The sequence below is a fragment of the Aquila chrysaetos genome, chromosome Z (genome assembly GCF_900496995.4).
Source record: "Aquila chrysaetos chrysaetos chromosome Z, bAquChr1.4, whole genome shotgun sequence".
Lineage (NCBI taxonomy): Eukaryota > Metazoa > Chordata > Aves > Accipitriformes > Accipitridae > Aquila > Aquila chrysaetos.
The window spans coordinates 35,808,024-35,834,665 of NC_044030.1; the positions used below are offsets into that span (position 1 = coordinate 35,808,024).

The following is a 26,642-nucleotide window of genomic DNA, read 5'->3' on the forward strand; positions in this document are numbered from 1 at the left end:
TTGCTTCAGAAAGCAAACTAATTGTGATTCATAAAATGAAAAACTTGTAAGAAGCATCCTGATCAGCATACAAGGAGAGCAGAATGGTTGTACACAATTCCCACACTATGAAAAATAAGAGGTACTTATGAAACTAATAGGGGATTAGTTCAAAACAGCTGAAAGAAAATACTTCTCTAAGTAGTGACAGTAGTGACATTCTGGATCTTGCTGCCACAAGAGGCTGTGGAGGCAGATGGTATCGGCAGATTCAAGACTGTACTAGACATACTCTTGGACAACAGATCCATAAGTGGATACTAAAACCACTATGCGGGATGCATCCCCCATTTTACATCCTATTTTTCCTATATCCTCAGCCCTTGTATTAGAGGAGTGAACTGCAGAGAGCTGTTAGTCATGCTTGTATGCTGAATTAGCATTTCAACTGTGAGGGATGAAATAATGGACTAGATGGACCAGTGGTCTGACTTCAGTTATTACATTCAGTATAACTCACTTGTTACTGTAACTGTGATGAGTGGGTCCGTTCATAACTGTTCTGCCTCAGTTATGAAAAATGCTCTGCAAATTCAGGCATTTTTGCCACGGTTTGCTATACAGTTTATAAGGATCTTCTGGGGGCTCAACAGCCACTTCCTGCCCCCCATCCCTTTCCAACAAACAGCTGAATAATGTAACATACCACAACATGCAGTCTGGGAAATCCTGTGATAAACTAAAAATACTGCTTAGATCAATTCAAGACTTCCTTTTCAATGACATAATTCAAGCAGAGAAACTTTTTTTTCCTCCTAGTTATTATAGCACCAAATGCCTGGTTAATAAAGTAATTTGAATACTGAGGACTGGACAAAAACTAAAGAAAAAAAAAAAAGGGTACAAGTTACCTTCACAATTCATCATTGGGCCTGGCTCAAATCCTTCATGACAGTTGCACTCAAAACTGCCGATCATGTTAGTGCATGTACCGTTTCCACATGGGTTGCCAATTGAACATTCATTAGTATCTGTATGTAATGAATAAATGCAAACTGAAGAGAACTGGGAGACATTTCAAACTGTGTTTTAAATTAAATTGTTACAATTCTTTTAATCTATGAAATATGGACACACCGATGCAATGTACTCCAGTGTAATCTAAGTTGTATCCCATGGGGCACTCACAGCGGAACGATCCATCAGTATTGATGCAGTGACCGTTTGAGCAAATTCCTGGGCTTTCAAGGCATTCATTGACATCTAAAAAGCAGGAAGATATTAGCAACCACTTAGCTGATGCATTTCTGTGTCAAGTCTTAAAACAGCATTTTAAAAAAACTAAGCGCCCTATTCTGTTTGTCTCTAGCCATGCAATTTCAGTGGTAATCTTTCAACTACCATTTCATAATGGTCCACATTTATTAAAGGTCAGCCTCTTGTCACCTGGGCCTGTGGGGAGTAAGCCATCACATACTACAATATCCAAGTCTAGTTTTAAGTATAAATAATTTTTTTTTAATTATCAGGAAAAAGAATACCTACCTTCACGTGTATCATCAATTCCAGGAATAGTTCCATGACCATATGGACACAGGTCCTGAAAAGCAACTGTAGAGGTATGGTTTTTAAAAAAAAAAAGTGAGTGAGAAAAAGAACTATGACAGATAGTTAAAGCCATCCAAAAATCTTCTATATCACATTTTTCAGAACAGAACAGAATTATGGTGTCTTGCCAGATGCAAAAGTTAACACTGTCTCTAGGTTGGGGAAGCAGCACTAGGACTCGTTGAACTTCCATCTGCATGTGCTTGCTGTCTTCCCCTTTCTGTACTTGGAGAAAACCAAGAACTGTTGATTACTTCAGGGATTCTTGGCACTGTCCCATTTTGCTCTTCTCTTTTGCCTAAAGCAGGCTATATCCACAGATGGAGGCTACTAGTTCATTTCTCTACAGAGCAAAAACAACAACTCAGCATTTCTCCTTTTCTGTGGTTTCTTCTATTTAATTTTATTTCTTCTGTTGACCTGAAAATGGTTCTAGAAAAGGCAGTTAAGAGACAATGCCAAGAGATCTCTCCTTCTAATGATCAAAAAGGTACAACACAAGCGTGATTTTCCTTTTCTCCCACCTAAAAAGGCTTTATTTTAAATCCTGATGTATACCTTCTTCTTCCTTTGGACAGAGCTCACAAGGATCACCCCATCCTTCTCCTGGCATTTTACTGCAGCAACACTTTGCCTTTGTGGTGTTGAAAGCCTTTGGCACTGAGCATTTCCCATTCTCAAAGTTAGTGAAACAGAAGCTCTGGCGAGTATCTAAAAAAGAAAACACAGTTACATTACCTGCTACCTGGTTAGATGATGACTGTCTAGCCCTGAAACGAATAATGTTAGGCCTGTATTTTTCATACTATTTTGAAAGCACTGTCCAATCCTCATAAGGGCATAGATTGGAAGGGACCTGCAGAGGTCCCTTTTTACTAATTCTACAGAGTATCTGTTATCTGTTAGAATAAGTTATTACATTCCTTAATCATTAACTTACCAAAACATCTCCGTCCATTATCAGACAGCACAAAACCTGTAGGACAGATGCACTGGAAACCTCCTGCAGTGTTCGTACAAGAGCCAAAGAGACAGATGTTGGGATCCTCATTACATTCATTAATATCTGTAAATTAAAGGAGAAAAGGTTCACCGTAACCCCATTGGCTGTGAATTCCTTGGTTAAGAAAGATTATTTATTTATTTATTTATTTAACTTCAGCAGGAGATGCTCCTCCAGTAAAGCACCCAAGAGATAAAGCAGCCTGAAGGTTCCACTAACTTTTTCAAATTAGAGTGTTTCACTGGCATGCACTTTCCTCTCCAAATACCATTCTCTGTTCTTTGTCAGATTTATAATATAAACATTAAATAAATGCTTTCAGACTGAAACAGAGAAGAAATATTTCTGATAAGAAAAATATTCTTCTGTAAATATAAAACATCCAAAGATGAATTTTTAAAATTGTATTTTGGGGGTTCTTTGTAATTAAAGGTGGGCTTTTTTCATGCTGATTGACTGATTCTTGAACTGAAACTATAGCTAGCTATTAGTAGAGGGAAACCTATGATTATATTTATATATTCAAATATATAAAAACCAGTCTTCCACAGCCACTCCTGATATGTTATTTAAATTTTTTTCCTGTTCAGTTGCATAATTTAGAATATATTGCTCTGACAATTTAAATGTAAGATCTAGATTTTTTTAAAATAGAGATATTTTTATAATTATTAAAAACAAACCGAAATAAAAGAGCACTTAATATAAAAACCAAGTGCCTGTAAAATTGTGCAGCTCAAATGGTATCAGGCTGCATATCCTGCAGCTATATAGACAACAGGCAGAGTAAGAAAAATAATACATTAATAGACCTTTAATTTTTCATACCTATTATTTAAAACTGTATTTTAATTTATTCTGTTCTGCAAATACTGACAGAAGATATAAGCCTCCTTGCTAAAGTACCTGGTAAAGGTAATTATAATTTAATAAATTCTGAAGTGTATTTTAAAAATCTTCAAAGCTATACCTGCAGTTCAACCCCCCCTGAATCTTTCAGTAAGGGATATTAAAACAACCATCACAGAAACCTATGGCTGTAAAAGTGTTCTACATTAACACCCATGTTGATCTTAATCACAGTGTAGCAGGAATAGGTGTTCACCATGAAAGGAAGCTTCATGGATGTTGAGTCACAAATTTGTAGCGCTATTTTTCCTGATATTTGTTGGACTCTCTACTATAGTGAATCCTAGCATAATTTGGCATATGACCAAACTCTGCAGTAGCTTCCCATGGACAGGCTCTTATCATGTGAAGCATTTTAAGTCAGCTTATTTCAGTGAAAAAAAAGGTAATTAATTTCCCAGTTAGTGTGGCAGTTGCTAGGATACAAAGCTAAGCAATTTGGCTTCATTAATGGGATGGAAAAACTGCTCTTTTGAAGTACTGATTATTACTGTAATGAATGGCTTGGGACTAGTGGAAGAAACTCTTTTTGTGGCCATGATGAACAGGTGACTAGCCAGACTGTGGCAGTAAATGAGTCTTCTCCTCTTCATTCCCACAAAATGAACAGAAATATATTAAATGGATAGGTGAAAACTAAGAATTTTTCTGTGGCTCCCATCCGTTTTGGTTTCTCCTGCATATAATCACCCTGACCTCAAAAAATAATCTAGCCATTGCCAACCTTCACATTACAGACAGAAAAAAATGAATTCTTATAAAGCTGTCTGCATATAAGATCAATAGAAAGTAATGGGGAATGTATGTTGCAAGACCTGTCATAATATTTATCAAAGTATTAGTACAATCACATGTGATTACCTAGGCATTTTGTAGGAACTTTAGCTGCAAATTTTCTGGACACATGGCAGAATGAAGAAAAAGAATGCAATTAAGTCCCTTTTAGTCAGTTCGGGCAGAAATCTCTTTGGCAGTCACTGATGCTGTCAAAAACATCAAGAGATTCTGTGATGATACTAAAGTGGCTATAAACAGTGATATTCCCAGAAAACCAAAAGTTTTCATTTTAAATTCATGATTTTGCAGCTGTAGGTGATTTGAATTCATCTCAAACATAATTGGTAATATGGAAACAGCAGCTGCCAAAAGAAGCCATGAAGTTGGCAGCAAACTGAATATGGTGCCATGATACAAAAGGATGACAGTGCTCTGGGGCTTAGAAAATACATGCTATTGTTCAAGACAAAAATTCAAAGAGGTTCCTGTGATCCAGTTCCTGAACCCATACAGATTAGGTGGTTATAGGCCAAATCTTTATGTCCTAGCCAGTGTTTTCTTCAGTCCATACAAGGACAAGCTGCTCATTTATTATTGGGAGTTATTTGGATGAATTTGTGTCTGGGGCGTCACACCAGCTATCTTCAGTCATTTAAGCTGAAAACCAGGTTTCTTAATATAGTCACAGTGGAGAGACACGTGCTTACTCTGTCCTCTGACCATACAGAAACCTAAGGCTTCTAGGTTAGCTACCTCAACCTAGTTGTGTGCACCTTCCTTGCCAGTTGCCCCACATAGTTAATTTAAATGCCCAATAAATTCACAGTAGTCCTGTGCTTTGTTCTGCTGAAAAAGGGAGTTGTAACTTGTATTTATTTCTAATTCTCTGCAACACCAAATCTTAATTCATTGTGTGACATTCAGCTCCTGAATAACATTCAAGGCTTTAAATGAGACTTATATGAACAAACAAGAACATGTAAACTGGTGAAAGGTCTGCTGTACCCTTTTCTCTCCCTGTGAATCTCAGCACTTGAGAGATATACAAAACACAAAATCAGGAAAAAGTTGTTAGAAGAAACCAATTTAACAATTGTTCCCATAAACTCCATAATTTTCTCAAGAATTTTAAACTTCATAGCCCTCTGAAACCAGAACCTTAGTTCATGCATTGAAGTAATTAATTTTCTGTAAACATTATATAAATCTAGTACACAGGTTTGTTTTATGAATGATACTAAAAAAAAAGTGAATGAAAGATAAAATACCATTTTTTAAAAAAGTAAATATTTTTGTTTCCATTAATGAAGAAGTTAATGTACAAAATATAGTACAATGCAGTACAAAATATCTTGCTTTCCATTTTTGAAACCTCTTCCTGAAGACTCTTCTTACTTACTTATTCCCCGTCACCATGATTTTGTCAGGCAAGGCAACATTTGCAAACATTAAGATGTACAACTACTTTCCACCAAATTAGAACCAGATACTTTTTCTAATTTTTAAATTGTTGGGAAGCAACAATTAGAACTTGCCTTACCAATACAACTTTCACTTTTTACTTCATATCCTGGTGGACAGATGCATCTGAATGATCCTTCCAAATTTTGACAGGTACCAGGAGAGCATGAACCAGGTAGTGCCACACACTCATTAGTATCTTTGGAGAGTAGATGGAATTAAGAAAGGTTTAGAATCATGTAATTCTTATGGTAACAAAACAGGCTTTTCATGAAAAAGACTGTAGGATTCTTTTCTAATTTCTTTTTCTAAGGCATTTAAATGCTTGAAGATCAACAACTACTCCAAAACACAGTTACTTCTACTGTGTTTTCACTAAAGTCACTGTCTTTTTTTTTATACTCAGATATTCAGACTGTGGTGCTTTCGGCTACATGGGAGCTAATAGTTTGATTATTTCAGCTCATCAGTACTTTCACATCTCCATGTGGTATCATACATACCAATGCAATTCTTGCCATCTAGGGTAAGTTCATATCCTTCATTACATAAACATTTGAAGGAACCAATTTCATTGAAACACCGCCCGTTTCTGCACACCTGACCAAAGAAGGAACTGCACTCATCAATATCTGTAAAAAAACCAAAATAAAACCCCAGAAATGAGAGTTGAGTCCCAGCACAGTACATACAGTATATTATAAGCACACTCAAGTTGCAATATATACTTCTGTGGAGAAGGCAAGTCTTGTAGCAATAAGGGAACAGCTGACAACTAGTGGAAAGTAACTCTCACTCAAGTGCATTAGGGTATATGTTCTATTTAAACAACAGTCTTTTTTTACAGGGTATTATAATTTTCAAACTTGCAGCATTACCTCAGCTACTGCATCTGGAGACATTCAGTTACTGCCAAGTGACTGTATGATGCTAACTCCAGACACAAAAAAGAAAACGTTACACTGAGTGTTCTGGATTTTATCTGGATTTATATGTGCTCGAGTTTCCTCCTAAAAACTGCCTTGTCATTTTCAAATTTGGGAATATGTAATTTGCTTTCCACAAGATGATTACCTCCTTGATAACAGTTCTGAAAATGAGGTTTGAAAATGCTTATTAGTTTGTAGAGTTACTTTAGTAATGCAGACTTAACGGACCACTACATAAGGAAAAATACAGATGAGAAAGTGTCAGAATAAATGAAAAGGAGTTCGGGTAAGGACAATGGTGTAAGAACAACTTACACTTCACTGTTTTACAATACTTTAATGTGAATGATGAAGACTAACGTCAGTTTTACTGAAGAGGTTTTAGTCTTCTTCAGAATCATTAAGCTCCTGAAAAAGATGCACCTTTCTGCTTCAGCCAATACAGCTGTGCCTGTGTTACTGGTTTATTCCATAGTGCATTTCTTCTGTGTTACAGTTCTGCAAGCAGAAATACCTCCAAAGTATTATATTGGGATGGGCTAAATTGCCTTTGAATGACTGGGATAGTTTGGAGGAAAGCCCTGAGGCTCTCCAAGGTGTCAAGAGGAGTGCTAACAAAAGGCCAAGTCTCTGAGTCAGCCTGGGCTCCTTGGCCTCCTTGAAGGCAAAGCCTGGAGTAGAGGCGCTGGATGGTCCTGGCAGTAGATTGGCAGCTATACTGCCAAGGGAAAGAACCACCTTGGCAAATAGTGCCATTTTTTGGCAGCGGACTCTTCTTACTTGGCCAAGTTTTTAATCTTCTCTTTCCTGGATAAGGAGAGGATTTAAAATACTTATTTAAGGTGTTTTAGTTCTCTCCTGAACCAGAAAGGAACCAGTAGACTTTATTCTGTCTGTCTTCTGTAGCAGGAAGGAATGTAAAGCCTTCCTTTCTTTTGGCTTATGCTCTGCACAAGGGAGAGGATCTCCAGAGACTTATGAGCCTGTTCTTCAGCCCATGCTGAAGCCCATGCTTTATCACAAGTATCCAGGAATTTAAATTGTCCAAAACCATCAGATATTCTGGTGTCCTGTGCTTTAGGGAATAGGAAATAGCAATGCCTGTATAAACTCTGTATAAGCAGAGTTCATCTTAGAAGACTAGATTTGGTAGATTAATTACACTGGCTTTCTTACTGCTGGTCTGCTTCCTTTTTCACACTGTGTGCAAATGCCCAGTAATATGGTGAAATGAAGAAATGATTTTAAAATCATGAGGCAACACTGGTGCTGTGATATAATACTTGCTTATTGCAAGTGGTGCCTATGGACTGTGTCAGTAGTCAAGGATGTGTGCTGTAATTACCCAGGAAATCTAATAGGGGTGAGGGCTGCATTAAAATGTCAGTGAGCTGTAAGGTTGCCCCAGTGGTCCAGGGATTTAGGGTTTACATTATCTCAAGCTGGCCAGTAAAAAATATTTTTAATTAGTTTAAAAAATGATAGAAATGATTAACCTCTAGGGCTGGTAACAGTATCAGTTACTGCACTCAATTAACTTTCTCAGCACCTTGACCTGTCTTCTCTTTGAGTTTTAACTATATACCATCCTCCTCGGCATACCAAGCCAGAAGCAATGAAAATAAAGTTTGGATTACATTACCTACCCATACAATCATTATTATGAGTTAACTCAAATCCTGGATAACACAGGCAGTTATATGATCCAACCGTGTTTTTACAAGTTCCGTTTCCACATGGATGGCGTTCACATTCATCAACATCTGCAAAGAGAAACAAAACTGTATGTGGGAACTAATTTTCCCAGGTATGTGTTAATGTGTTTTCTGTGCACAGTGACAATATTCTAAACCTCAGTCTCTCATCTGTCACGTTTTCTATTTATACTACTGATTTTTACATCTTCTGGGTACACGTAGAAAAATGTTACAAGACGCATTTTTTATATGTATTTTAAAATAAAAGATACTTTTACATGCAAAGATAAAAGTTAAGTTCATGGGCAGTATCTCAAAGCATTCTGTCTTTTTATTTTCCATACTAACATTTCTTAATGTACACTAGTGATCAGAACTTAGTACAAAGGATTGAGCATCACAGCCCTGGAACTATCTCAAATTTTGTGTACCTATTTTAATCTTAAGCACATGAAAACCTGTTGAAAATGCTCTATAAAGGAGTTTTGTGTCATTGTTCACAAGTCAATTTACATATGTTAATATATTATGTCAAGACTAGATCCAGAATTACAAAGACTCCTTACAAACTCTCGGAAACGCCCATTTTTAAAAGGCACTAAAATTCGATGTTTCCTGCTGTGTGCTTCAGTAATTTCTGGAATTTCACGGGGATCTGGAAGGTATTTAGGTCTTGTTCTCCTAGTTCATGTGGACTTTCTGAAACATTTTATTGACTTACATAACATAAACACTTTGCTGTATGGATCATTTCCATAACCTGTCATTGTCTAGATCTGTATTTCATCCTATGAAAATTTTAGAATTATTTTTAGAATTAAGTTACTGTTTTGAGTAACCAGGCTCTCAAAACTTTGCGTTGTTAACATAAGTCACTTTCCCAAATATCCTCCTCAGATAGCTTGACAAATGTGATTTAGTCTAAATATGAGAAGATTCAAGGTGTATAGGAATATGTAATACAACATGAATAGGTTTTAGATGTCTGTTTAAAGTTGAAACTGGAACACACCTATGTTATAGGAGACACTGAACTTCTGTATAGCTTAGAACTGACATTTAGATGATCATTATTTCAAAAATCAAAATAATTTTTTGGCTCTTTTTCTTGAAGAGAACTGAATTCACATATGCATCACCTTTTCTTTTTAAAACACTGTAGAACTGATTATGAAACACTAAAAGAACAAGAAAAAAACTCTTCTTTTGCAATCTTATTTTTTATATAATCTCTATCATGTAATCATTTTAATACAAAATGAGTACATATTTAAGTTACATTAAACACGGGATTCTGTTCTTTAAATGAAACATGAACTCAATAGATTTCTAAATAATTGAAAAATCTGCCTTTTTTTAATCTCCAAATTCTATCACTCTGTGATATCTCCTATAAAATTCTCTGTCAAATAAGCCAGTATGATGTATTTTTGTGAAAATGGGGTTAATATGTTCTTCAGTAACATGGACTTCTCTCTGATAATACTGTGATTTTTTTTCTCAAACTAATATATCCACTCCAGGGACAACTTCACAGTCTTTTAATGTCACTATAATCTCCTAAAAAATTTAGACTCATCTCCTCTCCCTTTAAAAAAAACCAAAAAACCCAAACAAACCACACACAGAAGCATTTACTTTCCATACCCATGCACATAGTCTGGTCTTGGGATGCCTTAAAACCATTGTGACATATGCACTGGTAACTTCCTTGCATGTCCACACATAAACCATGACTGCAAACATTAGGAATTTCCAGACATTCATTGCGATCTATAACAAAAATATAAAACAGATGGTACACATTATTGACTTTTATTATTCATGCATTTTACACAAACATGTTTTTACAATCTGTTATTATTATTAAAACCAGACTCAAAATTATCCATACCTAAACCTGAATCATAACAAAACTTCAGTTTATAGTAACTTCTTGCCTATACACCTCAAGGTCAAAACTACTGTCAGGATTTGGCTGATACATCAACAATGTTCTTTAAAAATTTTACCCTGTCTTTTCTTCCCTTCTACAGAGAAATAGGGCTATAAAAAGTAAAAACTGTCACCTAAAACAGCAGAATATGCAAGGTGACGGAAAATAAATGATGCTTTTACCATTCAAGAGAATCATGCATATACCATTGATTAGGTACAAACAGATTCAAACAGACGAGAAAAGTCAACTGATTTCTTACCGACACAGGCACCATTGGGTGAAAGTTTAAAACCAGCAGCACATTCACAGCGATAACTACCAGGACTGTTGATACAGTCTGCATTTCTCTGACAGAGATTGTCTCCATTGCTGCACTCATCAATATCTGAAAAACCAAGAGTCATGGTTCAGACATCAGAAACCACGATATAGTTTCTTCTGCCTAGAATTTAGACTGTATTGTCTTCCTCATGAAGATGAATCTTTTGTCCTCAACAAAGCATGAATATTCTGACCTTCAGCCTCCTGTGCTGTCAATGCAAATGAAAAGCAAAATCAATACAATTTCATCCATAACACACTTTTTGGACGAAGGAGGATCCTATGAATCCAACTTACTACACATTGAAGTGGCTTTGCAATTTTAAACGTCTGCCTAAAGAAATTAGTTTTTGTATTAAAAAATGTCGTTCTCTGCCTTTGAACTGAAACAGAAAGTGGCACAGTTTGTTAGCTTTTTAAGGTGCACATGACAGCACAAGACCCTTGAATACCAATGACAAAACTCCTATTGACTTTAGGACACACAAAATTTCACTATTAGCTTCTATGAATTTCTCTACCTATAAAACTGTAGAAGAACAGACACAAGACAGAAAAAAAGCAAGGAAACTTTTCTTTGAGAAGTTTTGTGAACAAGAATTAAATTTCCTCCCTAAAATAAAATAAAATAAAAGCATTTCATTTACTTCCTATTTAGAAGTCAGTGAACTACTTGACACAAAACTATTACAAATCTCATTAAGTGCATGTGCATATGTATTAAAGACAAACATGTCATACACTGATTTATAGACTTGAGCCCTACAAAAAAGCTCACCATCTGTCTCTTAGATTTTGGAAAACCTGTGAATTAAATGTTCCCCTTCCCTTTAAGATAAGCATGCTTATGAGGGCTAAGTAGAAAATACTGTCATTTCAAATCACCTTCACAGACCAAGAGCAGGTCATTGTAGCTGAATCCAGTGGGGCATTCACAGCGGAAGCTGCCAATCTGATTGATGCAAACACCATTTGCACAGATTCCTGGGATTTCCTTACATTCATCAATGTCTGAAAGTGAGATGAGCTAGTCAAACTACGGTACTTCATGGCTTTACACACTGCTTGCATTCTCAATTTCACTGTGCTTAAAACTGAGTTGAGAAGTTCCTTTTAATCTACAGAAATTGTACACAGGATATAAACCTAAAAATATTCCCATTATGACAGAAAATAAACTATGTGAAATTCAGGAAGTGATCAAAACAGAGTAATGCTAAATATTAGACAAGGTGCAGAACTGTTACAAATGTGCAGATAAATCCCACAACATCTTTGAAGCCAAAACCTTTTATCTTACCAGTTAAAACTCAAACCCATGAACTAGGATGGAAAGTGAACAAAAGATTGTAACAAAATGTAGACATAAAAAAATATAAATCAGAAATATTTTACACAAAAATTGGTCTCAGAATTTTTGTCACCATTGTAACTCCACAATGAAATTATAATTTTATTACATGGAATGTTCATTTTGGTACCATTATGCAGCTGCAACAATGTTATGCAAAACAATTTTTGGTTAAAATAAGTTTAGTGAAACTTACCAACAGCTTTTCCAGTATGAATGTCGAAAGTGAAGCCAGGAATATTTCCGCATATGTTCTTAAATTCAGCTACAGCAAAACAGAGAACAATGCATTTTTAGTGAATATTTATAAATCTCCCAAGAATTACTTGTAGTCTTCTCATCTTTTCAAGAGCTGATACAAGCCAAATCTACCCAGAAGAGCCACTGCCTCCTGTACAAATTGTATTGAAAATTCAGATTGCAAATAAATGAATGCAAAGAGAAACACTAATTCATATTTCTCTTTTCTCAGATCTTTGCAGACTTTCATACATGAGTAAATGTCTGATTTGAGAAGGCAGCACTTCAGTGTTTGTTTTAAATAGAACTCCTTAACTTACCTTTTAAGGTTTACTCCTGTTTTCTAGAGATCTGTAGAGAGAATCTGCAGCAACGGTTTCATATAGGAGAAATAAATGTAACTTACCAGTACCTAGCCTTCTTTGATGGTACTATCTCTGTTCTCTTCTGCAGAGATTACTGCAGCTTAGTTCCACTAAACTGTAGAGCAGAATGGACACTCTGCTCCAAAAAAAGAGCACTGTTTCAGTAAGCTTATTTTACATCCTCTTTTCCAGAGCATCTTGAGGATGGGAAATGCACAGTATAAAGTATAAAAATCAATGAACCCACGGTTTTCCAGGTAAGGTATATGAAGCTGAGTGGATTTGCAACATATAGAGAAAAATTTCTAGCATGTAATCGATTAATTATTGCAAGATGTAAGAAATAATTACTTCTTTTAAAGAAGTATTTCTTATAAAGCATCTATACTGGCATGAGATTTTACTGGTAAAACAGTGCTTTCCAGAAAAAAAAATTATTACACATTTACAGTACATTGATAAATTTTCATCTAGGTAGAAATATGAAACACAGGCCTACAACTACGTCAAATTTGTAAAATACTGACTACCAGTAGAATTGTGTACTGAAAGCCCACTTTTTTGAGGGGAGCAAAATAATTCCAATGTGAAGATATAACCAGTTTGAATGAACAGTTTTGTTTAAGTGTGTGTTTGCAAACAATAACCATGCAGCTGGTATTCAGCATCTTTTTAGATCATATCAGCATTCAAATTCTCCAGAAAAATAGTAAGTATCTTTCAATATTAAGTTTCCAAACTATTGTTAAGGAAAGAACTCCAAAGCATGCGGTAGATATTTGCACATTAATGGCATTAAGCTAAGGTAAAATATCCTTCTAAAGAATGTAGATAAAAGTTACAAAAATGTCACATTGACATAAAACTCAAAGGGGTTCTGGAAGTGTAGTATCTGGAGATTTCCATGAGTGCTTGGTCCACTGTTTGTGCTGCTGAGGACCTACAGGAAGCCTATTTATCCAACGAGAGTAAGTGTATGGAGCGTACCTTTAACTCACCTCTAAACCTGAAATGCAGACAAATTAATAGGCATCTCTTCTAGCACCAGAAAAAGAGAAAGGAGACTCTTCTGTTTTCCTGTGAGTAATGATCTTTAATCTACAGTGGTGATAGTTTATTTCTCTACTGGCTGTAGTCTGAGCTTCTTGATCATCTACACGTTAATGGCAGCTCTTCAGTAGCTTGTAATTTTGTAAAGTTTAACCACTGGGGTTTTAAATGGAATAATTCTTGTCTTCCTTACACCAAACATTCTTATTTTTTAAAATTTCAGCAAATGTAGTTGATCATTGCTCAGAATAAGATTGGCAAAATATTTTTTCTCACATTCAAATATTCTTTGTTATTCCCTGTACAAGCCAAGTACGATCCAGTATACCTGAACTTCGGCATTTTCTTCTTTCTTCTGTCCTATTGTTTAATGACTGCTTAATGCCTACTGAGGTTATTCTTGCAGTACAGGATACTGGGCCACAGAGGTCCCCGCCACAGTGTTTTACCATCCAGAAATTTTCTGCTCTTTCGTATTAACATGTATAACACTTGAGAGTTAGAAAACAGTTCTTTTCTGCAAGGAGCTTTATGTCATTTACTGCTGTCAGTAAACCTGTCAGAAACACACATATTAGATAAAAAGAGGGCCTTGTGTTCACTACTCTGTCTCCATGGGTGATGGTAACCTACTCCTGTGATAATGCCTAACACATCAGGACTGGGAGGATGAAGAAGATGCTCTGAGGGTTGCAGGCCTTCCTTCATTCTGTGTTATGCTACCTACATGTTCCATGCATTCCGTTTAATAGAGTTTTTCCATTTTTTTTTTTCAGTTTGTACTGTGTAGAAAAAGAGCATATAATTAGGTAAGGACTGTATGATAATGCATTTATACAGTGCCAAATTATCCATACACAAACATACCAGAGATTTACTTTCTGAAAGACTGACTTTGCATCAATGACTTAAAAAATATTTCAAAACCCCATATACCTATCACTATATTATTTTTAGGACAAAACGATCTATTACATAACAGGAAAAAAACTCTCTGAGGTCAAGCACTCCTGAAATGGTCAAGAACTCCTGAAATGATCAAACCATGAAAGAGTTCTGTAAATACTTGGTTACCTCTTAGCAGTGAAGCAGCTTTTTACACTTCTTTGGGTGAAAAAACAAACAAACAAGAGTGATTATTTCTGATTAAAGTCTGTACGGTAATGGTTATGAACTGTATAGTGTGTAAAACCAAGCAATACAGTCTTTACTACCTAAAGCAATGAAACAGAGATTGATTGTTAAGCATAAATACATGAAAAGGAAGAAAGAGCTCTGTTCATAAAGGAAAAAAAATGCAAATGCATTGGCATGTGAAGTTCATTTAGAGGAACAATGTAATTCTCATGGGAGCAGAATAATGCTCTTAATGAGCTATTGGGCTCAGTCTAGCAAACTGGTTAAGGTCAGTGTATCACAACCCCTGTCTGTGATGTGTAGCACCCACCCAGATTTCAGAACAACTGATTATACCACATAAGTGCAGCTATTCGACCTTGGAATTTGTGTTTGATCCCTCACGCAATCTCTTTTCATGGTGAAAAAAGTTCAATCATGTCTCCAAATACAGTAAAGGCATTTAGAAGAGCTAACAAGGCAATACTGAAATATTTCAGGAAATATTTTAACCCCATAACTGCTTGCAGACTAAGTGGAGTTGTCTTAACAAATCTTTAAAAGCTGCAGAAGTTTTTAACTTCAGTCTTACCAATTTAAAAGGACAATCCTTTCTTCCATCAAAGAATATTAATCGCATGAATCCCTGCTAGTACTTTGCTGTATTTTTCTCATCATGTTGTCATCATGGTGACAATTTTATGGCACTGAGATAAATGACTATGGGAAAGAATTTTATGAGCTCTCTGTGATAGCAAACACGTATTTCCTCTCTCAAGCTTATTTCCATCTCCCATTCCTGACTGCTAGGAACATTTCCTTCATTTTCCCACCTCCTACTTAAGAAAGAAAAGGAAGAGGCTGTTTTTTTCTGTTCAGTCCCATATTCCTCCTCTTTACTGCTTGTGGGGGAAAGTCTTTCCTAAATTATCTGCTCTTTCCCTTACGCCACCAGGATAAATCACTTGGAATGAAAGTAATACATTCTTCACACTAACATCACAAATGATGCAGCACTAGAGGTATGGGTTTAGTGGCAGTAAACTTGGGGCAAAGTCAACGAAACAATAAAACGTGTTTGTACTAAACAGGCACCTGAGTCTTTTAGTTTTATCTAGGCACCTTTGCTCTTTTTTACAAATGTAAGAATCTTTTAACGAAGGCCAGGTGCTACTGTCAGGTTTCCAGTTGGTGATTCTCCCACCAATGATTTTTCTGAGTTGTGCTTTCAAGGGTGTTTTGTTCCAGGCAAGGAACTCCATAAAGACTAACTGAAAAAGAACGGTACCTTATTATTTTCAACTCCCTTTATAGACGGCAATTTATACTTCCCTTTACAATGCCCTTCTTATCGAGCTTTTGCAAGTTTATCACCCTAAATAGAGAAAATGTAAAAGCAACTGAAAGGATCAGCTCAGATGTGAGACACAAGTGAAAAATCTAGAAAGGCAATAATCTAGAAACCCAGTCTTTTTGTTCTGACAGATTAGGACTACCAGTATAAATGTATCCCCAACTATGCAGTAATGAAATTGTACTATCCTAAATTAATTATCCTGGAAGACAGACCAGGCAGCGGGCACCTCTTGTCAGCCAGTATCTTAAACCCCAGTACTATTGCCCGATGACTGCTTTTCCGGAAACCTCAAAGTGACAGCTTTGGAGATGGGAATTCTGTAATCATACATCCAGAAAACTTGCTTATACCTACTGCACCACCCTGGTGGGTCTTACCTACACAAACATTGATTTTTGATGTGTATCTAAATAACTGAAAGTAATTCTATGTCCATACAAGACCTCTGAAAGCCTTGGTATTTTTTAGAAAGAAAGAATAAAACAACCACTCATTTTATAGATCCCCATCACCAAAAAAAGGTCTAAATAATTATATCTACCTACAGATACCTGTCTTACAGACATCCTTTTAGCTACAGGGCTGACATACTCCTGCTGCTGATGGGCAAGTCAGTCTGTACTTTCCAGGCCTTTTTATTCATCTCAGCAACACCTGACAGTAGTTTGTTCCCTTGCCCTTGCCTTCAGGGGCAGCTAAGAGGGAAAATATGCATGTTCTTCCTGAATTTTTTTCATCCAGGGGGAATGATTGGGCCTTCAAACTATTCAAGCTCTGTCTTTCCACTCAATATGGAGTGATACTTCTTCCACTTAAAAAATATGGAAGAAATACCTATTCTGGTTTAGCGCACCAAGACTTAATCCAGCCAGTGACAGGATGGCAAGGTATTGTCACTCTTTGGGAGTACAGCAAAGGTTTTTTGGGGGTAAAATGTTAACTTTAGCTAATAGGTCAAAGGAGCATATATGCAAAGAAAGTAACAAAATGGGATGATTATAGTAGGCTTTACCTGTTCCTGGGGTTGGACATGGTTCACAAGGTTTGTTCCAGGCTTTCCCAACATTGTATGTGCAGCAACACATCCTTTTGGTCACATTGAAGGGCAGTTCATTCTCACAGGAGGTTCCATTATAGCTTCTATAGCAAAAGCTTTTCCTCATGTCTAGATGTGAGAAAAGAATCACTTATGAAGTAACCAACAAACTAACTGAATTAAGTATCAACCCCCTACCAACCTAGACAGTGGTTCATTAACTCTGGCTTCAGAATGCAACCCAAGCATATGCATGGATGCATTTAAAAATCATTTAAGGACTGAAATAATCTACAGTCTTTGTTTTCGACTTACCTGAAATTTGACATATTTTCAGTTTTCATTCAAAGACATAAAGGGGAAAAAGGAAAATTCCCAAGAAATCAAAAACACATCTGTAGATGCTCATCAGATCCCTTTGTATAGTAAACCCTACCATTTGGAAATGACTACTGAAAATGAAAAAAGATTTCTGAGTTCTGTTAAGGGAGTAAGAGCACTTGAACACTGCACATCAGTCATTGCGATCTCTTTCCTGGCTACACGACGTAACTGTCTGGGAGTTAAAAGGCAGGAAAAAGCAATACAAGGCTTTAGAACTAGCCTCATCTAAAAGGAAATTTTAAGCAGAGAGGCTGGCCCTGAAACAGTCCGATATTCAGACAGTTCTAGTAAAGGTGACATTTTGCATACCCATGCAGTTATGTCCTCCGTTCACCTGCATATATTCAGGTGGGCAGATGCAGGTATAGTTCCCCAAGGTGTTGTAGCAGGTGCCAGGACCACAGACACCAGGATGTGCAACACACTCATCAATATCTAGAGACCAAGCGAAAACACTACAATTAACAAGAGAAAAGAGGACCAAGTCATAGCAAATGTTTCTGACCTCAAACCCACTTTGGTCAGTTTTCTTCACCCGAGCTTAGCAAAGCCTCAGGATTCACAGGCTCTGTTCTGAAAGAAATTGTTGTTTTCTCACAAAGTGAATGGAGAAGGGGAAGCTGACTTACAACACTCCAAACTAGGAGAAACCATTAAAGATTCTTTACATTTTTGGGTCTATTTAAAATTTTTTGTTCTAACTTACAATTGGGTTTGAGTCCAGCCAGTGAAGTGCAAGAGAACACCCTAAATATATTCAAAGTTGTTGAATTTACCACTGAAACTGGAGCACCTTCTGCCCCATCAGCTCCGCAAAAGACATTCACACCCTCTTCTCACAGGAATGTTACTGTCACTTTTCAGTTCTGTTGATGTGTTCACTACTCCACTGAGAAATGACCTTTTAAGTACTCTATTTAGAAACAGGCAAGCTGAATATTCATATAGTCTTGCTGCTCTAACCTTGGATCTTCTTATTCAAGGTATTTGGGGTGTAAGCTTTTTTTGTCCATACAATTTTAATTTCAAACCCAGTTTGATCAGTTTTCTTCACCCAAGCTTATTAGCAAAGCCTCAGGATTCACAGGCTTTGTTTTGAAAGAAGACAATTTTTTTTTTTTTCTCACAAAGTGAATGAAGAATGGGAAGCTGACTCACAACACTCCTAACTAGGAGAAACCACGAAGGATTCTTTATACTTTTGGGTCTATTTACAATTTTTAGTTCTAACACTTATGACAAATCTCAAACACAAAAGGAAGACCAACATTAACTTTACTTCACGTTGCATAAATTAAATCACTACTCTTAAATACTGTGAAGAGGACACCTTTTCTCACTTATCATACAGGGAGCCTAGTGAAACTAGCAGGAAATACAAGGTGTTGAAGTGAGAAGCCAGAAATCATGAATAACCTCCTTAGTTTACTGAATACACATAGCTGAGATCTATCATGTCAAATAAGCATTAGTATATTCAAGTGTTACATTTCAAGTTTTATATTAATCATATCACTGGTGCCAAAGATAATGATTTTAGAGAAGATTTTAGGTAAGGGTATGGGTAACATATCCACTTATGCATTTAAGGCTAAAAATGACAGTGGTTGTCATAACAACTGCACTGTGATAGAGAAGAAGGTTTCAAGGGACTCAACCTTCACAGATTCTTGTCTCTTCACTGAGGTAGTAGCCTTTTGGACATTCACACTGGAAGCTGCCAAATGTATTGATGCAATTTCCACCTTGGCAGAGACCTGGCAGTTCCTGACATTCATCAATGTCTGAAAACAGAGAAAAAATCCCACCATATTTTCATTCCAGAATGAAAAGAAACAAAAGACTTTAAGTACTCCCCTGAAATTTTACCAACTAGTAGCTTTTAACTGTCACGTGGATTTTTTTTTTTTTCTTCTAAATTGCACTTCACGAAAGCATGGATGAGATGCTCATTCTCTTCCATTTAAATAGCTCTTCAGGAGCACGTTTCAGCTTGATGAGCCCAGGGAGTTCAACTTCCATTACTGATTAAAGGAATCTGGCATCTAATTCCTCATTCCTGCACACTCATTGGAACGAGAGTTTCTTTGTCCAATGAAAATTTCCTGAAACTTATACCTTCCATTGATAAGCTGTAATTTTCATAAATGACATCCTTCAGGGGCCAATTTCAAAGGCCAATTCAAGTAAGGAGGCACACAAAAAGTATGCACCAGCTTATTTTCCTACTGAAATATTGTTGGACTTCTTCAATATTCTTTTACAGTATGCATTTTCATCACATTGTTTTCTAATTCATAATAGCAGAGGGGTTTGGTTTGCACTAAATGTAATGATTTTTGCAAAATATAGTTCCTGTATACATCTCTCCAAAGATGACCCCTTTTTTGTATTACCAGTCATCAGAGTAATTTACAATAAACGCACCTTCTAAAATAATAGTGATGGGATTTGGTCTGAATCCTTCTCCCCCTGGACAGAGAGTATTATATTCCGCTAAAGTAAAGTACAACAAGAGAAAGCATGTCAGTCATGTGAAGAACAAAATGCTAACAACAGAAACATAAAATTTCACTTGTCTTTTTAATGAGCCTTCTTCCCTACAGTCATTGGTTTTCTCTCTCCTTGACCTATTCACAGTAAATAAAGCTAGTGCATTAGATTAGTAGAAAAACAAGGTAAGATTAAGAGTTCTGCTTAAAATATTACAATAACCATAGTTACTTAAGGCAGTATTAAGGCAGGCAATGTTATTTTCTCTGTAGTGTGCCTTTACAAAGGCATGTATTTTCCATTTTGACTAGTTCTTTAATATGAAATGTCAGCATACCATCAATAAAGGTACGTGTTAAAATTGGAATTCATACTATTGTGAGACTATGAAGTACAACATGGTTGACATTTCTGCTGCATTATTCATTCAAAGAACTTCAAAGCTGTACCAAATTGGTAAGTATCATCAGGTAACAATTTTGCAAGTACTCAAGAGTGACTTAGAAATAGTTACCCAACAGTTACCAACACTCCTTTCAGAATTCCTGCAGCTCTCCAAATTAAAGGCATGATTTGAGTTCTAAGCATTATTAATTTCTTTATTTCCCTATCAACATGGAGATGCTGAGTAAAAATTCCTATTAGATGCATGCAATCCCTTCCATTCTTAAGGCACATAAGCATATCTGCAACTACCTTGATTTTTTTTAATGGGAGAAAAATAAAAGCAAAATAAAATAGAGTGCCCAAAGTACATGGGCCTGGTCCAGTGGGAAGTCCCTTCTAAATTTCCACTGATTTATTACTGTAAGAATAGGCACCAAGTCAGTCAGAGAATACTAAAGGTCAGGTCTTCTGATACTCAAGTCCACACCTCTGCATCACCCCTCTGTCAGCAGCAGGGAGATTTTCTTTTATAACTGTGCCAGAACACTGCCTCAAGAAGAAAATCAGATTCTTAAAAGACAAATGTATAATAATACAGTAGAAGATTTCAAATACTTTCTTCATCCCTTGTTAGCAACTTCTATAATAAGAGGACACAGGGAGAATAAGAGAACATTTCCTTACTGCTGTTTACAGGGGGACACGTCTCGCAGGGGTTTCCCCAAGCCTTTCCCAGAGAGCAGCAGCACGAGGAACGACTGACTCCAACCCCAATTTCAGTGTTGCAGGATAGGCTCCCATCCCCTCGTGGTCCATACTTCAGGTAGCAATTGCCAACACGGTTATCTACATATAAAACACATATGACTACGGCTGCACACAATGATCCGGACAAAGGAACAGCAGGCATTAATTTTAACATTCTGTATCTAGAAGCAGGAATTCAGATAACATTGTGCTTTTGAAGTCATTGGCAAGCTCAAAACACTTATGAACACTGACAGTTACTGATGTTGAAAGAGACAGCAGGGAAAATGTGTAGCTTCAGCTTCCTAAGTACCCAGACACGAGTTTGAAATGTTTGCACGTCTTCCAAAGTCACACCATAATCTAATGTAGCACATACACTATTCCCAGTTTTTCAATCCAGAAAGTATGGGAAGCCTTGCTGCAGTTTGCTGTTAGTACTTTTCCATATTCTGATTGTGACTAGGCTATGACTCTTGTGGAATTGGAATAATTTATACATTTTTCTGTGGAATCACAGGACAAAGTCATGTCACTGGAAGAATTCTTCCACTGGCACAGAAATTCTCCAAAAATCATTAACATTGAAACAAATAATCTAAATGTGCAGTAAGTTTGAGGAAAATTAGTTTATTAGTTCACTCAAACTGTAACTTAATGATTTAGACAACTGCTGGCCTCAGTGGAATGAGCAAGGAATCTAAGAGAAGTAAAGCTGTGAGTTTTCTTACTGCTGCACATATTGTCTCCTTGTTCTTTATAAATGGGAAGTAACTAGCAGTGAGTCACAAATATAAGGAATAAGAGCATAGTAAATTATTATTTATTACAGCCAAATAAGATGAACATTAATTTCTTCCAAAGCAGTGCTGTAATTCTAAAGATCATTTCTATGAATTAACTTGTTATCAAAGGTTGCCTCTAAAGAAGCACAGAAACCCACTCAAAATTTTTTTGATAAATTCATTGTATAAAGGACCCATTATCTTTTCTGCATTTTTACTATTTCTGTTAATGGTATGACTAGGAAACTTATAAATGAATTTTTGAATAATTTCCCAAATGCATATTTTACTAAGAAATATCACATTTTTAATTTACTGCTTGCAGCAAGTGCCAGATGCTACAGCCTTTAGCAATTTACACGGAGTAAAATGAAAACAGTATGATAAATGTGGGTAGTTCATACTTTCAAAATTTCCAGAGTTTAACAAATGTCTTGACATGGGTTTTTAAATTATCCTGAGGTTTGGGATGTATCTATGAAAAAAACCTTGAAGGCAACTTTCTGAATTTTTAGGAGCTACTTGTTCTTAAGATCCTCAAGTTAGGTAAGTATGTATAATACAAAAACACAACTTCACATTAATTTTCAGACTGAATATTTTTTTTAAAGGGTCTTAACATCAATCAAGAGGAAACCTTCAATCTTTTCAAACAATTTAAATTTATTCAAATTCAAGCGTTAATAGATAAGTTTGGGTGAATCTTTCTGCACAGTTTTAAGAGCATACTGTAGCAGAGATTGTAAAAAAGGAGGGGCCTGGGCCCCACATATTCTACAACAAATTTCAGTATCTCACCATAAATGCACACTGTTGTAAAGCTAAAATACTCAGTTAAGAATTGAGTGGCAGAGGCATATGTATTCTGTACCTCTGAGCCTCTGATGGAAAGGGAAGAAACTTCAAGCAGGATATCTCTGTCTCCCTAGAGGCAAGATTTACCTGAGATCACTGATCAGATATGTCAGAGTAGAAGTCCTTTTTTTTTTTTTTTAAGACAATGTTAGAAGTGAGTAAAGTGAATGGCTTATTTAAAAGGGCATATCCTGAGGTTCTTGTAGTGGATTAGAGCTGAAACAACGCAAACATGGTTATTCTGAGAATACCTATCTCCTCATGTTCTCAGAGGAACTGCACGCTTCTCTCCATTTGTGATAGCACATCTGCCTTTTTAAGAAAGGCCAAGAGATTTGGCTTCATTCTTCTTGGGAAAAGTGAAAAACAATGATCATTTTGGAAGACGGCTTCAGCCCAAGACCTCAGGCCCATTAAGAACAATAGGAGATTATAGACCTTGGAACAAAGGCAGAGCCTGGAATTCTCTAGCAGAATGTTGATACAGAGTCCATCAAGAGTTTTAGGTTTCAGTTTACTCCTTACATGAACCATCTTGACACAGCACTATGTTCCTCTTTGCCAAGGATAATATTTCTGTTTCTTCTGAAAGGAACTGGAATATAAATTCCTCCGCCTTTTTTGCTCAAGCATGCAAGAGAGAGTGCTATTGAAGAGAACCAGAAGCTGCTGTCTTTTTGACAAGAAGTTTCTGGAACATTTTTCAGCACAACTTGTCCATTCCAGAAGCAATTCTTTTTCTTGGTGAGGTCCACTAGTCTCTGTGGGTTTTTTTTCCCAAATGACTACAAGCTTAGAGTGAAAACTGGATAATGTTTTACCATGTGCCAGTGACACAAACATCATTGCAAGTCAAGCTGCAATTTCGAATTGCAGTCCTGAGACTACAAAGGATCACAAGCAAACTGAACTTCAATTCTTCCCTCTTAGGACTGCATAAGTCACTGAAGTAGACATACCCAAAGTATACCAAATCTAGAACTAGAACTAGCATAGCTGCATTGGAATGGCAACTCTCTCTGTTTCCACTTCCCATGAAAAATCATTTAACCCTCTGGAAATATTACAAATGAGAACTGCTGGTGAAAGAAAAAAGTTCAAAACCTAACAATGCCTATAATCACATAAAATAGTATAACTAATATGTTTTTGGTTGCACATGGTGACCCATCTCTTCAAGGGCTTCTAAAAAATTGGGCACTAAAGTATCATTTCATTCATGGATTAGGGCTTCATTTCTATTATCTTACTCTGATGATATTTCATGGAAAGCAAAGGTTTTGCTTGCCCCTGTCACAAGCAGAAGCTGAATGTTCACTGAATGATTTTGCACTTTCTCATAGAATCAGGCTGTAGAGAGATGGAAAGTGTACACCCAAGGCTTGCAGCTCCTCCCACAGACAGATAAGTGGATTCCAGTTCTGCCACTTTCTGAACTTGAAAAAAACCCCAAACCCAACCAAAACCCCCATGTTTGCTTAGGGGGCTAAGTCTTAGGAGTCTCTTTTCTGTGCAATCAGTCATTCAGAAACAAAAAATGCTTCTTACACATGGGAAAGGAAAAGAGTCTTTGTACCAGAGAGAGGGACAGCCCTAGTAGTATTTCCTCAGCACAGAAATAAAGAAGGGTCAAACAGTTTTCCTACCACTTTCTTATTCAACATTTTTTCTTCAGAAAGGGAGGGCTTGCTCTCTCATTCGGGACTCTAGCGCTGCCAGATTGACCCTTGAGTAGGTTCCCTTCCGCTGTGGAGGCTTCCTTGAGGAAACATGGCACCTCTGCCAAAAATGTCATTGGGACAACTGGTCCCAAAGTAGAGTGCCAACTCAAACTCCCATTTTTTAGTGAAACGCAAGTCAGGTAGCAGCAGGATAATTCATTCTCATAAGCTTCTTCAGACATCACTTAAATTCTTTGGTCATAATTCAGGGCTTGCAGGGCTAATCATACACAGCATCTGGTTGTGGGGAAGAATGAGGATCTTAGCAGTTATATGCTGCAGAAGGGTAGCCAAAAAGGCAGGATTTCATTGCTTCAACTGAATCTTCAGGTGAGACAAAGTTAAAAGCTTAGGTCAGACTGCAACTGCAGAAGAAAAGTATTAAGGCAGAAATTGTCAGAAGAGTCTATGGGAGACAGAAACACAGATAGAATAGATTACATAAATTCACTTCATCTTTAAAAATCTCAGCTTAAAGTTTTATAATAAATTGGTCAAGACTGTGGACATCTAAAGGTCTCAAACAGGACTTGTTTTGAGCATCCAGAGAAGCAAGAGAGAATATTCATAGGCAGAAAATGGAGAAACATGGAAAAGATGAGCAATAAAATTTGTTCTGAAGGAAATCTGTATTTCTTTAGAAATTATTTGTTTAGAATATATTTATTTGCCACTACACTGTAGTATTATTGTAAACATTTAGAAAATGGATAGAGTTCTAACTACCCATTCAGGAGAATTTGAGTCTTCCCAAAGTAATAAAATAAAAAGGCTGTTTTCCACTTAAAATTTAGAAGGCTTTCCCAGGATCACAAACAAATCATTATGGATGAACCTTAGCCCCTCTCTCAACCCCCTTCTTCCCCAAAACTTCCCAAGACTGCTAGTATATACTCTAATCACACGACAGCCCTACATCATGTAGCAAGGGGGAAAAGTAACAAAAACTCACTTCAAGTCTGTGTAAGCCAGAGAGAATTACGTAGATTTACATAGATTACGCAGTTTAGACTTAAGCTAAACACATAAATCAGTCCCAAGACACATCTAGGATTAAAAAATTTTGTTTTTTAAATGAGAAATGTTGACTGTTAGGAGAATGGAAATGCGGATAATATAAGTTTCGACAAACTTTAAAGAGATGTATTTTAAAGAAACTATAAACACCATTAATCAGTTAAAATAATTAACTCCATCTCTAGAAAACTGTATAACAGGATATGCAGCACATTTAAGTATAATTTTTCTGTCTTGCTACCCTCATTTGCACCAGAACAGTCACCTTGGCTGTGATTTCTAAAGTAATACTTCAGACAGCTTTTACTTACCCACACAACCCACTCCAGTAGGATTCAGCTGGAAGTCTGGAGGGCAATTACACTCATACCTTCCAGGAGTATTTACACAAAGACCATTAACACAATTAATGGGATCAGCACATTCATCGATATCTAAAATAGAAAGGTTACTTTATAAATCTGCTCACTGGACAGAACAGAAGAATAATTTTAGTTTTTAAGAGAAAATGTGCAAGAAAATTTCAAATACAAGTGAATTTTAGCTGTAATTGGAACAGAAGAACTACTAATAATTCATCAAACATTTAGAAATGACCTTTGTAGAGCTGCATATTTAAGAAGCCATTCTTTCTGTTCCATTCTTAAACCAACTCCAAAGCATATAATTCTACACATTGCTTATTTAGTGGGGAAAAATGTACTCTTGTTGTAAGAGAATACAATGAATGTTTTGTGAACTCATCTTTAAATTAGCTTGGTGCAATCAAAAAAAAAAAATTAAGTCTTGACCTATTTCTGAACAGAAGAGATATACCTGTACAGTTTCCCCCGGTTCGATCTAGTTCGTAGCCATCATCACAGATACAATGAAACATTCCTGGTAGATTGTTACAGGTACCAAATACACATATGTTCTGGAAGGAGCACTCATCGATATCTGAAGAAATATATTAAGAACAGAAAGTTATGTATCATTACCATATTAATACTACAATAGTGTGTTGTACTACTAAAAGCAAATGAAGACCCATGTAACTTAACGTATTTAAAAAAGCAAAACTGAGTAATCACTTTTGATTTTGTACAGAACGCTACAGCTAGGGATTTGTAAGG

The 26,642-nt window shown here is 36.4% G+C and overlaps 1 protein-coding gene across 1 annotated transcript in view; it reads right to left on the minus strand.

The window, feature by feature from the left end:
- The window catches only part of FBN2 (fibrillin 2), a 174,773-nt gene that overhangs the window by 15,871 nt on the left and 132,260 nt on the right, over nt 1-26,642 (minus strand). The window contains exons 35-53 of the mRNA XM_030005074.1: nt 26,344-26,466; nt 25,839-25,961; nt 21,087-21,248; nt 19,950-20,018; nt 19,181-19,306; nt 17,832-17,957; nt 17,115-17,267; nt 12,171-12,239; nt 11,509-11,634; nt 10,562-10,687; nt 10,011-10,136; nt 8,313-8,429; nt 6,241-6,369; nt 5,817-5,936; nt 2,528-2,653; nt 2,146-2,298; nt 1,525-1,590; nt 1,117-1,242; nt 891-1,010 (exon numbers count right to left, since the gene is read on the minus strand). Of these exons, the coding sequence (XP_029860934.1) occupies nt 891-1,010; nt 1,117-1,242; nt 1,525-1,590; nt 2,146-2,298; nt 2,528-2,653; nt 5,817-5,936; nt 6,241-6,369; nt 8,313-8,429; nt 10,011-10,136; nt 10,562-10,687; nt 11,509-11,634; nt 12,171-12,239; nt 17,115-17,267; nt 17,832-17,957; nt 19,181-19,306; nt 19,950-20,018; nt 21,087-21,248; nt 25,839-25,961; nt 26,344-26,466 (2,286 nt within the window). The remainder of the gene's footprint in view (nt 1-890; nt 1,011-1,116; nt 1,243-1,524; nt 1,591-2,145; nt 2,299-2,527; nt 2,654-5,816; nt 5,937-6,240; nt 6,370-8,312; nt 8,430-10,010; nt 10,137-10,561; nt 10,688-11,508; nt 11,635-12,170; nt 12,240-17,114; nt 17,268-17,831; nt 17,958-19,180; nt 19,307-19,949; nt 20,019-21,086; nt 21,249-25,838; nt 25,962-26,343; nt 26,467-26,642) is intronic.